The 15025-nt window shown below is 41.2% G+C and overlaps 1 protein-coding gene across 1 annotated transcript; it reads right to left on the reverse strand.

Moving 5' to 3' along the window:
* Positions 1-1231: 1231 nt before the first annotated feature.
* On the reverse strand, positions 1232-5136 carry LOC121554032 (GTPase IMAP family member 4). Its single transcript, XM_045219593.1, has 3 exons — positions 5036-5136; positions 4743-4814; positions 1232-2559 (listed from the first exon to the last, which is right to left on the reverse strand). Exons 1-3 carry the CDS (start codon positions 5043-5045, stop codon positions 1604-1606), a joined length of 1038 nt encoding a protein of 345 aa, XP_045075528.1. The 5' UTR covers positions 5046-5136; the 3' UTR covers positions 1232-1603.
* Positions 5137-15025: the final 9889 nt, after the last annotated feature.

Raw genomic sequence — 15025 nt, forward strand, 5'->3', positions numbered from 1 at the left:
CAGGACAACGACCCTAAGCACACAGCCAAGACAACGCAGGAGTGGCTTTGGGACAAGTCTCTGAATGACCTTGAGTGGCCCAGCCAGAGCACGGACTTGAACCCGATCGAACATCTCTGGAGAGACCTGAAAATAGCTGTGCAGCAACTCTCCCCATCCAACCTGACAGAGCTTGAGAGGATCTGCAGAGAAGAATGGAAGAAACTCACCAAATACAGGTGTGCCAAGCTTGTGGCGTCATACTCAAGAAGACTCGATGCTGTAATCGCTGCCAAAGGTGCTTCAACAAAGTACTGAGTAAAGGGTGTGAATTCTGATGTAAATCTGATATTTTCGTTTTTAATAAATTAGCAAAAAATTCTAAAAACATGTTTTTGCTTTGTCATTATAGGGTATTGTGTGTAGATTGATGATGGGGAAAAACAATGTAATCAATTTTAGAATAAAACTGTACCACAACAAAATGTGGGAAAAGTCAAGGGGTCTGAATACTTTCCGAAGTCACTGTATATGTTGTGGTATCAATTCATTCCTCCTGCTCTACTCACAGCAGGCTTTATACAGTGCATTCGGAAAGTATTCAGACACCTTGACTTTTTCCACATTTTGTAACATTACAGCCTTTGTGAATACAGGCCCCGGAGTAAAGCTGTTGCCCAATACCTTGCACAGCAGTTGTTTCACCACAGGACCTTAGCGGGATTACAGTCAATGCTTATGAACTGAATATTTGTATGTGAATTTCCATATCAATGACACTAACAAAAGGGTTGAATTGTTCAGCAATATGTGCAGTGAACATGGCTTTGGTAATGAAAGGTACTGTATTTTTAGTTATGCATTCTATATATGTTGTTCTTTGTCTTTATGGCATGATGATGAATCAAATCATCATCACCTCAATAATAATAACTTATTTTTCTGATTCAGTCAGGACAGCAAGTGGATGTTTGCTTCTGTGTGGGTCTTGGCAGAGCTTGCCCTGGGTGGACCTTGGCTTACTGGTAGGCTATTATAATTCAGGATGTAGGCACCTTATTCCAAGAGAACAGAAAGAAAGTCACTCTGACATAATACTAGGATGTATTTACAGGGAGGAAACATGTTATAAAACATTTCAGAAAAATTTAATAAAAACAGTCAGACCATTTACTTCTCTTTGTTAAGTTCATAAATGTTTTCACTTAACATATGATTCAATAAATAGATCACTGGACAGCCAGAAAAATAATGAAGGGATAGGTTTACAACAATGTTTTTATCAAAGTTCCCACGTATAAGGTAACAAAGTGTGAAAAAGGCCAATCAATCAATCAATAAAACCATCTATCTATCAATCAATCAATCATTCAATCCATGTTCCTGTTGTTTGGTCTTGTTCGGCTGCGTTTACACAGGCAGCCAAATTCTGATCTTTACACAGGCAGCCAAATTCTGATCTTTACACAGGCAGACAAATTCTAATCTTTACACAGGCAGACAAATTTTGATATTTTGCCCAATTATTGACAAGAGATCGGATTGATCAAAAGACCAATTAGTGGCAAAAGATCAGAATGGGGTTGCCTGTGTAAACACAGCCTTGATGAGGTAGATGTGATTGTTACACAGCTACGGAGACCGGTGTTTTAGCTCCACACCTTCCTCTCTTCAGGCAGACAGCCGTTATTCCACTGGCTGCTCCCAGCAGCAGTACCAGCGGAGCTAGAGCCAGGGCTACCGTAGTATCAGCAGCTGTTGCTATGATCACCCCTACTACTACACAAACAGCTGTTACTGCTAATGAGATGTGGAGATTCCTCTTTTTATCCCCCTTTCCCCTTCTCTCTTCCTCCTTTTCCTTTTCTATCTCCACCTTCACCTCTTCTTTTAATTTTCTCTCCTCCTCCTCCTTCCTTCTCTTCTCCTCCTCCCTCCTCCGCTCCTCCGCCTCTCTGATCTTCCTCTGAGCCTTCTGGTACATCTCGTTGGTGTAGTGCTCTCCTCCGTTCAGCTCCACCATCTCTTTGATCTTGTCCAGCAGCTGTGCGACCTGGGTCGGGTCGTCTTTCGCGTCGTTGTTGAACGAGTGATACCCGCCACCTAAAGTGATGGAGAGTCTCCGTAGCTCTTTGCACATCTTCAGAGAATCTGCCACCTGTTTCCCCTTCAGCTGATCTTTACAGGTGAACAGCAAGATGGTGTACATGGAGGCGTCCTCGCCAAAATTCTCCTGGATCCACCTCACGGCGTTCCTCTCCTCCTCTGTGAACCTCACCCCCAGCCTGATCACCAGCAGGAACGCGTGGGGGCCCGGGACGGACATGTTAACGCACTCCTCTATTTTCTCTTTCACTTCTTCGCCCGACCTGGCTGTGTCGAAGAGGCCTGGTGTGTCAACCACATGCACCTTTGTCCCGTTGACCTCTCCACTCTGCCTCTCACACTGTCCGGTCACTGACGCAGGGGAAGAGTCGACTTTAAATACATTCTTCCCCAGGATGGTGTTTCCTGTTGCGCTCTTCCCTGCTCCAGTCTTCCCCAGCAACACAATCCTCAGGTCGGTGGTCAAACCTGACCCTGTAAAAACCACACAGATAAAGTCAATGTAGCTCCCAGTGATTATAACAACAACAACAAAACATTAAAAGTAATTCAACTGTCACACTGTGAAATAGAGCTAATGTATGTTATTTATTATTTCAATTCATTCAGTGATTCATTCAATGATTCATTCAAAGATTCATTCAATGATTCATTCAACGATTATTTGAACCATAACCATCCTGCTCAAAGTTACTAGTAAGTTAGTATTATAAGTTGCCCAGCTGTAATGTGTGGTGTGTCATGTTTTGACTCAACCATGAGAGACCATAATGTCACAGTCCAAACAGAGTACATACCATCATGATTTGATCCAACCATGAGAGACCATAACGTCTCAGTCCAAACAGAGTACATACCATCATGATTTGATCCAACCATGAGAGACCATAACGTCTCAGTCCAAACAGAGTACATACCATCATGATTTGATCCAACCATGAGAGACCATAACGTCTCAGTCCAAACAGAGTACATACCATCATGATTTGATCCAACCATGAGAGACCTTAACATCACAGTCCAAACAGAGTACATACCGTCATGATTTGATCCAACCATGAGAGACCTTAACATCACAGTCCAAACAGAGTACATACCATCATGATTTGATCCAACCATGAGAGACCATAACGTCTCAGTCTAAACAGAGTACATACCATCATGATTTGATCCAACCATGAGAGACCTTAACATCACAGTCCAAACAGAGTACATACCATCATGATTTGATCCAACCATGAGAGACCATAACGTCTCAGTCCAAACAGAGTACATACCATCATGATTTGATCCAACCATGAGAGACCATAACGTCTCAGTCCAAACAGAGTACATACCATCATGATTTGATCCAACCATGAGAGACCTTAACATCACAGTCCAAACAGAGTACATACCGTCATGATTTGATCCAACCATGAGAGACCTTAACATCACAGTCCAAACAGAGTACATACCATCATGATTTGATCCAACCATGAGAGACCATAACGTCTCAGTCTAAACAGAGTACATACCATCATGATTTGATCCAACCATGAGAGACCTTAACATCACAGTCCAAACAGAGTACATACCATCATGATTTGATCCAACCATGAGAGACCATAACGTCTCAGTCCAAACAGAGTACATACCGTCATGATTTGATCCAACCATGAGAGACCTTAACGTCTCAGTCCAAACAGAGTACATACCGTCATGATTTGATCCAACCATGAGAGACCATAACGTCTCAGTCCAAACAGAGTACATACCATCATGATTTGATCCAACCATGAGAGACCATAACGTCTCAGTCCAAACAGAGTACATACCATCATGATTTGATCCAACCATGAGAGACCATAACGTCTCAGTCCAAACAGAGTACATACCATCATGATTTGATCCAACCATGAGAGACCATAACGTCTCAGTCCAAACAGAGTACATACCATCATGATTTGATCCAACCATGAGAGACCATAACGTCTCAGTCCAAACAGAGTACATACCATCATGATTTGATCCAACCATGAGAGACCATAACGTCTCAGTCCAAACAGAGTACATACCATCATGATTTGATCCAACCATGAGAGACCATAACGTCTCAGTCCAAACAGAGTACATACCGTCATGATTTGATCCAACCATGAGAGACCATAACGTCTCAGTCCAAACAGAGTACATACCGTCATGATTTGATCCAACCATGAGAGACCATAACGTCTCAGTCCAAACAGAGTACATACCGTCATGATTTGATCCAACCATGAGAGACCATAACGTCTCAGTCCAAACAGAGTACATACCGTCATGATTTGATCCAACCATGAGAGACCATAACGTCTCAGTCCAAACAGAGTACATACCATCATGATTTGATCCAACCATGAGAGACCATAACGTCTCAGTCCAAACAGAGTACATACCATCATGATTTGATCCAACCATGAGAGACCTTAACATCACAGTCCAAACAGAGTACATACCATCATGATTTGATCCAACCATGAGAGACCATAACGTCTCAGTCCAAACAGAGTACATACCATCATGATTTGATCCAACCATGAGAGACCATAACGTCTCAGTCCAAACAGAGTACATACCATCATGATTTGATCCAACCATGAGAGACCATAACGTCTCAGTCCAAACAGAGTACATACCATCATGATTTGTTGAACCACACCCATCAGACTCAGGCAGCAGTTTCAGCTCCGTCTCTCTGAGTGGTACAGCTGGTAGGATAACATAACAAGTATATTTCAGTTCAATGTAAAACCATTTTGTATTAGCTTAATTTTAACTACAGAATCATTGTGATAGCTACACGTGTTCCAGGTTTACACGTGTTCCAGGTTTAATGAACAGTTCAGTCTGCAACATCCTTCTCAAACAGTAAACGTATATGGTATTTCATTATATAATATAAGATATTAAAACAAATATTTAGTTATACCTTCAGCCATGGTTCTGTCCCTCTTCGCCAATATATTGTTAAATATCACCACAAACAGCTCTTTCAGGTCCCCTGCCTGCGTTGAACCAGCGGTCTGAGTACGGAAGTTCTCTCACAAACAAAGGAAGTTATATCCTGTGCATCTGGCAGAATGAAGGGGTGGTTCTTGCTTCCCTGCATTGTCTACAGTTCTGGAAAACATGGGTCACTCCCAAATGTCACTCCATTCCCCATATAGTGCACTACTTTAGAACAGGGCCCTGGTCAAAAGTAGTGCACTATGTAGGAAACAGGCTGCCATTTGGGACGAAGCACGTGGACAGTTTCTAGAAAACAATCCCTTAGCCCAGACATCTCCTAGCCCCAACTCCCAGGGACTGGAGTAGATCTGGAAGGCTTGGGCAGGTATCAGCAATATGGCGGCCAGTTCTACCTAACCTATCAGAAGGCAAGGTAGAGCCACTACCATGTTGCTTGTTCCTGTCCAACTCCTCCAGATAGACATGATGTATTTAGGCTGTAAAGGCCAGGCTAGGGGTTGGATGTAAAGGGGCCAGGCTGTAGAGGGCAGGCAAAGGGGCCAGGCTAGGGGTTGGTTGTAAAGGGGCCAGGCTGTAGAGGGCAGGCTAAGGGCCCAGGCTAGGAGTTGGTTGAATCTGGACCGGGCCTGGAGACCCAAGAGGGCAGGTAGTTATAATGTACGCCAAGTTCTGAAGAATGAATGAATGAATTGATTGATGAATGAATGAATTAGTTTTATTTGACACATTTTAAATACATATAGAGTTGCTTCCGTCGAGTACAACAATACATACAGGTGTAGGATCTTAATTTGATCCGTAGTTTGTTGCTGAGAATTTTCCTGCTTTGGGATTTACATAGATTACTGAAAACCAGCACTAACACACGGTCATATTAACAGTATTGCCCTTTTCACGAAGCCTATGGTACGTTTGTCCAGCTAATAGCCAAACCACCGATCAAACAACATTATCGACTAAACTTTCAAATCTTGTTGCCGCAGTGTTATGACCAACAACAATATTGGTCAAATAACCTGTAAGGGAAGTAGCTATACATGTGTTCTAAAACTCTCTCTCTCTCTCTCTCTCTCTCTCTCTCTCTCTCTCTCTCTCTCTCTCTCTCTCTCTCTCTCTCTCTCTCTCTCTCTCGTCTCTCTCTGTCTCTCTCTCTCTCTCTCTCTCTCTCTCTCTCTCTCTCTCTCTCTCTCTCTCTCTCTCTCTCTCTCTCTCTCCCTCCCTCTCTCTCTCTCTCTCTCTCTCAGCCTCAGCCTCCGCCTCCGCCTCACACAACAACTGTAACAATTTGCAAATACATTTTAAAAACAGAAATATAATTACTAGAAACGTATTCAGAACTACATTAGTGTGGTAAAACATGAATATACATACTCACCCGACAGACGCACCCTGTCCCTGTCCTCTAAGAACGATTCTGCACACAATAATATATATCATAGAGATATAATTAACTGTTTACAATGTGCACTTACTGTATGGCAGACAGTTGATTCCTACGTTTCCTAAATTCATTGCACTTTATTTCCATTTGAGAACTTAACCCCCTAAGGTCAACGTCGGCGTCAACGTCCCCACATAAATCTAATTAGCATAATACAACAATCCCGTGCAAATCTGTTCGTTTAGACTAGAGATATTATAATTATAACATTATATATTATTTGTTTTGCATTTGATGCGTCTCAATCCACTGCCTCCGCCTATGTCGCATTTAAAGCTAGAGATATTATAAGATCTAGAAAACAGTGGTAAGAAAAGGGTGAAAAGAACAGCAGGTATTTATTTAATTTGGAAAAGAGAAGAGGTGAACTGAAAATGGTTAGAAGACTCAACATTGATGGCATAGTCACTGAGGATATAAATCAATATCAGACTTCACTGCAAACTTTTAGAAGAATTTGAACTCATTTGAGTTGCAACGAAAAAGTCCACTGTTTTTAATATTTTATTTTTATTGGCCAGTCTGACATATGGCTTTTTCTTTGCAACTCTGCCTAGAAGGTCAGCTTCCCGGAGTCGCCACTGTTGACGTTGAGACTGGTGTTTTGCGGGTACTATTTAATGAAGCTGCCAGTTGAGGACCTGTGAGGCGCCTGTTTCTCAAACTACACACTCTAATGTATTTGTCCTCTTGCTCAGTTGTGCACCGGGGCCTCCTACTCCTCTTTCTATTCTGGTTAGAGCCAGTTTGTGCTGTTCTGTGAAGGGAGCAGTACACAGCGTTGTACGAGATCTTCAGTTTCTTGGCAATTTCTCGAATGGAATAGCCTTCATTTCTCAGAACAAGAATAGACTGACGAGTTTCAGAAGAAAGTTCTTTGTTTCTGGCCATTTTGAGCCTGTAATCGAACCCACAATTGCTGATGCTCCAGATACTCAACTAGTCTCAAGAATGCCAGTTTTATTGCCTCTTTAATCAGCACAACAGTTTTCAGCTGTGCTAACATAATTGCAAAAGGGTTTTCTAATGATCAATTAGCCTTTTAAAATGATAAACTTGGATTAGTAAACACAACATGCCATTGGAACACAGGACTGATGGTAGCTGATAATGGGCCTCTGTACGAAATCAGCCGTTTCCAGCTACAATAGCCATTTACAACACTAACAATGTCTACACAGTATTTCTGATCAATTTGATGTTATTTTAATGGACAAAAAAAATGCTTTTCTTTCGTAAACAAAGACATTTCTAAGTGACCCCAAACTTTTGAACGGTAGTGTATATATGGAAACTGTTTAGTACAAAAAATAAAGGGCTTAAATACACTTCAGAACAAACTTCCTTTAGATTTTTGGGGGGGACTTTCTGTTGTTCCATGTAGTGAATCTGTTTTTCAATGCGTTTGTATGGGCTAATAATTATTTATATTTTTTGGGGATACTTCAAGGTGTTAAAATTCAAAATCAAATAGCTAAATCATCCTGGGTATGAAAACATTTCCATATATCTTAGTAGAATCCAGTAGCGGTGCGTGGGTAAAATCACTGGGGAAACCAGAAAAAAGCCATATTACAACCTGGGTTGTAATAATTGTGTTGTTTACTCTATAACCTGTTAGTTCATATGCCTTGCCACCGTGATATATAGGCCTAAGGTTGAGACAATAGGAAGAAACAATGGTAGAATAAATTCAACCACACCTTTGTTTCATCCCAAAACCGGAGAGCAACCTCTGTCTGGTGAAGTCCACCAAGCATATTTATATGTAACAGGCAGTTACATGACCTACAGCATGGTCAATCAAGTTAATGTTTCCGACATATTCGGACCACTAAACAGCTATTGATTTAGAACCATGGAGAGTTACCGCAAGTCGCAAAGAAAACAGGAGCTGCCTCCCTCCACTATTCCAGCACCATTTCAACTTCAACATTTCAACATCATCAAATCACCTCACCTTAATCTAATACAGTGACAACTAAAAGATACCAAAAACGATTTAGTCTAATCAACGTAAGCTAAATATGATGTGGCTGTCCATGGTTCTGATTTCTGTGTGTGTGCGTATGCGCGTTCGTGTAAGTAGAAACAACATGTTGACTCACCCTACTTCCCACTGCTAATCCCATCCTCCTCTCTTTCATGTAGCCAAAACGCTCTATCACTCTGTCATACGGTACACACTTTTAGTTTTTGTATTCCTAGCCTACCTGGCTAAAATGTTTGCTCGCTAGCCTAACTTCCATTCATGGGCAACGTTAGCTAGTTAACATTAGCCTTCTACATCTAGCTGCATATTGAACTTCCACCCACTCAGGCCAGGGGCACAACCATGTATGAATTAATGGTTTGATCAGAATCGCCGTTATAATTATTGGCCAGTACGGAGAATTAAGTAAAACAACAAGTCCAAATCCCTATTTCCATCCATGGCTAATTTAGGAAAGGGGCAATTTTAGATAGCTAGCTAGCCACCGGAGGACAACAACACAACGAGATGCAACAATTCAAGTTGTTTCTATAAATGACGTCTGCTCTCAATGCGATTTGATAGGAGTGACGCCAGAATCCAAGCTGGCTTGCCTTGACCCTTTTTTTTGGTGCACCAGGATCATTCACAGTTCAGCTCACTCAGTTTAGCTCAACGCTGATTGGCTAATTTTTTATACTTTTTTTAATCAAGGGAGGCCAAATGCTCGCAGGCTTCCCTTGCATTCCATTCAATGCTACGGGCGGCAACAATGTCATACTCGTTTGGTCCAGACAGCATCAGATAGATGGCCTACACATAGAGAGACAGAGGGGCGCTGTTTCGCTCGCCTGGATGCTTTCTCCGGTGAGATACATTCAGCCTCTTGTGAATTAAAGGAACATTATGAAACACAGAGAGACTAAATATACATTATTTTATGTTTATTTTTTATTTTGTTCTTGTTCGTTTTTTTTGGGGGGGGGAGTCTAGCTTCCCTTGACATCCAAGAATAAACGCCAATAGTAGAACGCCCCCCCCCCCCGGTTTAGACAGGGCCTAGTCTCTTATGGGTTAAACACTTAATTTGATAAAAACTTTACTTTATGAGGTCATTGTGGCTCACCTTGATCGTCTTTCTTTCTTAATGCTTCTTTATTCCTCATCTGTGTATAATGACGATAATATTTCAGACGCTATGAGGTAACGCTGAAGTGCACGACTGTGTCTCACTCACACGTCTGGATGAACAGCGTCTGTTTATGAAGTGGGAGGTATACTATATGCTTGAACAATACGTGTCTGTGGCCAACCACATGTCTTGCTGCAGCACTGAGTAGTTTCCCTTTTGTGTTGTCAACATTCAACACTGACAGTGTTGTTAAATGAAGCTGTATTGAATAGTTCTACCGTCATTGTATTTTTTTTTTTTACAACAATCAACATTATAATAGGAAACCATAACTGCCCTGCAGTATTGCTTACTGTCCTGTAGATGGCGGTGATGCAGAAGAATAGAAGAGAAGAGGAGGAGGAAGGAGGTGGTGGACAGAATAGGAGGAAGAGAAGAGAGGAGGAAGGTTCCAAAACAAATGCAATCAATCACTTTTCACCACTCCTTCCACCGGAGCCAGATAATCTAATTCCATCACTGCTAAGGGAGAAAAACCCATTGGATGAGAAGGTTACAGGTCCCTCCCCTCTGACCTTCTCATCCAGTGGGTTTTGAGAAGGAGGGCTATGAGTACGTGATTAAAATAACAGATCTATGAGGAGAGACCACTGTCTGGATACTATCTATCAGGAGAGACCACTGTCTGTCAGGATACTAACTATCTATGAGGAGAGACCACTGTCTGTCTGGATACATTTACATTTTAGTAGACACTCTTATCCAGAGCGACTTACAGTTAGTGAGTGCATACATTATTTTTTTATTTTCATACTGGCCCCCCATGGGAATCGAACCCACAACCCTGGCGTTGCAAACGCCATGCTCTACCAACTGAGCTACATCCTCTACCCTGGACGACACTGGGCCAATTGTGCGCCTCCCCATGGGTCTCCCGGTTGCGGCTGGCTACGACAGAGCCTGGATTCGAACCAGGATCTCTAGTGGCACAGCTAAGTGGCATAGCTGCATTGCGATGCAGTGCCTTAGACCACTGCGCCACTCGGGAGAGTAACTATCTATGAGGAGAGACCACTGTCTGTCTGGATACTATCTATGAGGAGAGACCACTGTCTGTCTGGATACTAACTATCTATGAGGAGAGACCACTGTCTGTCTGGATACTAACTATCTATGAGGGGAGACCACTGTCAGGATACTAACTATCTATGAGGAGAGACCACTGTCTGTCTGGATACTACCTATCTATGAGGAGAGACCACTGTCAGGATACTAACTATCTATGAGGAGAGACCACTGTCAGGATATTAACTATCTATGAGGAGAGACCACTGTCTGTCTGGATACTAACTATCTATGAGGAGAGACCACTGTCTGTCTGGATACTAACTATCTATGAGGGGAGACCACTGTCAGGATACTAACTATCTATGAGGAGAGACCACTGTCAGGATACTAACTATCTATGAGGAGAGACCACTGTCAGGATACTAACTATCTATGAGGAGAGACCACTGTCAGGATACTAACTATATATGAGGAGAGACCACTGTCTGTCTGGATACTATCTATCTATGAGGAGAGACCACTGTCAGGATACTAACTATCTATGAGGAGAGACCACTGTCAGGATACTAACTATCTATGAGGAGAGACCACTGTCTGTCTGGATATTAACTATCTATGAGGAGAGACCACTGTCTGTCTGGATACTAACTATCTATGAGGAGAGACCACTGTCTGTCTGGATACTAACTATCTATGAGGAGAGACCAGTGACAGTGATCAAGACCTTTTCAGCCTTTGACCTTTAGGGCCCTGACCCCTGACCTCTCAGTGTTAAAGTGCAGAATGCTCAACAAAACACTGGAGACAACATTATGTAGCAAACTGTTTATTTCTTATAATCATTGATTGATCGTTCTTTTCAACCCACAAAAGAATGGTTGATGACAGAGAAGGTTCTGGTGAAAAAAATATAGAAAACTTGAATAACCCCATAGTAGAAGTATTGTGATTAGAAAATAATTTGACATAAAAACATTATTTCTCCCATGTTATATTCTATTAGCATTATATTGTTGTTTTTGTTACATAAATACTGTATATGTATCACCCAGACCCATTAACCAAAACCCATCAACAAGCTGAAAGTCAATACCCCTAATAAACAATGTTGCTTCTCACAAAAGTAGCAACTCCAATATTCATATTAACAGTATAATAACAGTAGTATTCATTATAACAGTATAATAACAGTAGTATTCCTTTTTTTTGTCATGTTATTTTTTTGTTCAAACCAATTAAAAACATACATATGTACGAACAACAACTTACAGACGTACACAAACAATGACTACATCTCATCTGCCCAGACCCGCTTACTCACACCTCCATCCCTACTGCCTGCATTGTTGTTTGCCACTTGGCCTTAAATTGTACCAATTGGTTTTTCTCAGTCACCCATTCTATTTCAATATTTCAATAATTGATTGATTATTTTCCAGGTTTTTTTGCATACGTTTTTTCAAGATGAGTGATGTTTATATTGTAATACTTCTGACAGCCAACTTTCTAGCCTCGCCGATAACCTTTGGACTTTACAGCGTTCCCAGAAGGCATGGATTATTGAGTCATTGTTAGTTTTATACTTAAGACATGACTCTGTCGTTGTGCTGTAGAATTTGTGAAATGTGTCTCTTGTATAAATAATTATATACATTAGTTTATACTGGATTAAGCGTACATTTCCATTGACTGTAATTTCGTTCAAACATTCCCTCCATCTTGTGCCAATATCGGTCTGTTTTCTATTTTTAATAAATGTGCTAAAATCTCTAAAAACCTGTTTTCGCTTTGCCATTATGGGGTATTGTGTGTAGATTGATGAGGTTTCATTTTATTTAATACATTTTAGAATAAGGCTGTAACGTAACAAAATGTGGAAAAAGTCGAGGAGTCTGAAAACTTTCCGAATGTACTGTATAGTGGCGATTTTAGCATGTAAATCTTGGTGGGGCAAAAAAAAGAAAGAAAGTGGGATGCATTCCAGCAAAGCCACTACACAACACAACACAACACTAAACAATACATTAATTGCACTATAACGGTGACAAACGGTGCCCACAAACTGTTAGGGCCTACATAAAGCTGTCCCAACAGCAGAGGTTTCTTTTCAGCACCATGGAGTGAATCCTTACCACCGCTACACCTGGCTATCAGCGGAGCCTTGTCTGGCAGGGAAACAGTTCATTCAGCCTCATTTACTGCCTTTAAAAAAAACATAGCTGATATGGCTGACTTGCTTAAACAAATGTGGTTTCTACTGACAATTGAGATGTACAAACTATGGCATAAGGGGACGACAAGCGGATAAGAGGCAATCCGTAATTTCGATTAAAACATTAATGAGCGAGCTAGGATGGATGTAGTCAATATAACTATTTGTTTAGCACTTTTGAAATGTACAGCGACATAATTCAGACCTTGGGCCGTTCTTAGAGTGTTCTCCCTGAACACCAAGTCAGAACCATAGGATAAATAAAGTGGCATATAAGCAGACAATATTCAATGATTACATTTCTCTAAAAACAGGTTATACGCTACATGTGCACCACGAAGTCAGAACAGTAGGCGAAATTAAGAGGGGTAAATAGACCAAATTATTAGGGTGAGGCACATGGGCTACTAACAGCTCACTACACAACATACACTTAGTATTACTTTCTTAGCTACAGTATACATATCTCCCTGGCATATTACATCATTTATGCAGCAGCATACAATACATTTTTGGACTCACCTTCTTGTGCTGTGCTCACTTGAACAGGAAGGTGGCGCGCCGATCCTTCGTGGCAAATTTTGTCATCAAAGTCTGGCGTTCTCTGGATTTATGGCGCTTTCAAGATAACTGGGAACTCGAAACAAAAACCAAGGTTGAATCATGATGACGTAGCTCTAGAAAGAGGCCGGATTTACAATTCCGAGTTGGATGACTGTTCAAAATGTATTTTCCCAGTCGCAGCTTGTTTATTCCCGACTTCCCAGTTGTCTTGAACTCACGTTTTCACAGTTAACAGTTGTTTTGAGCGAGGCACAAATCATGCTTCATTGACAGCATGGCCAATGTTGAATGTTTATCATTTTAAACTTGGAAAAGAGCCCCTTAATCCCAGATTTGGGACCACACAGTCACTCCACTGAATCACAGGCTGGTGATTGCTTTGCAATGCTTGCAGTTAGCCACTGTCACTGATTCCTTACAAACCACTCATTGTTGAATTTGCGATTTCCAACTTGTTGTGTAATGTTTATCTCCAATGGCTGATTAGCACCGATACGTTTGATCTATAATTTCTCTTCATTATTTCTCTTAATATGACAAGGATTAAAAAGGATTTGCCAGTAGATTGTCGACTTGATTCATGATGATGACTGCTAGCTAAGATTTTGAAAGTATGACGTTGACACGATCAGTCCAATCAAAGCTTTTGTAGATATAACTAGATTTGACGTCATTTTATCTGTGGCCAATGACCTTGAGCCTTCTTGGATGGGCACTTCCAATGTAACTCTATGGCCGCACCCAAGGGGCTTGAATTTTCTAGGTCTACCCTTAGACCTGGCGGTGACATAGTGTCCCCATGAGTGACAGAACACTGAGCCAATCACGGCGCAACGCTCTGTATTTTCCACTGGCTGCCCCACCACCACCACAGAAAGCACTGAGCTAGGCTGAAACACCTGCATTTTGGAGCTGCCTTTCTCAATAAAACAAAAAAGAGACCATGTTTGTGTGCAGCTTTTTTAACTTAATGATATACACTACCGGTCAAAAGTTTTAGAACACCTACTCATTCAAGGGTTTTTCTTAATTTTTTACTATTTTCTACATTGTAGAATAATAGTGAAGACATCAAAACTATGAAATAACACATTAGGAATCATGTATTAACCAAAAAAGTGTTAAACAAATCAAAACATATTTTATATTTGAGCTTTGCACACTCTTGCATTCTCTCAACCAGCTTCATGAGGTAGTCACCTGGAATGCGTTTCAATTAACAGGTGTGCCTTCTTAAAAGTTAATTTGTGGAATTTCTTTCCTTAATGCGTTTGAGCCAATCAGTTGTGTTGTTACAAGTTAGGGCGGGTATACAGAAGATAGCCCTATTTGGTAAAAGACTAAGTCCATAATATGGCAAACTAAAATGCAAAACAGGCAAGCCCAACACTTGGTGTTCTACCAATAGAAATAGGAGTTGATGCAGTCATAACCTTCAACCTACTACAGCTGTGACATGGTGAGGTTGGACCCAGGTGCAGAGAAGAGACCAGACGAGGAATCAGTGGTTAAGGATAAACATAATATTACATTTACATAAGTATTCAGACCCTTTACTCA

The sequence above is a fragment of the Coregonus clupeaformis genome, unplaced genomic scaffold (genome assembly GCF_020615455.1).
Source record: "Coregonus clupeaformis isolate EN_2021a unplaced genomic scaffold, ASM2061545v1 scaf2516, whole genome shotgun sequence".
Lineage (NCBI taxonomy): Eukaryota > Metazoa > Chordata > Actinopteri > Salmoniformes > Salmonidae > Coregonus > Coregonus clupeaformis.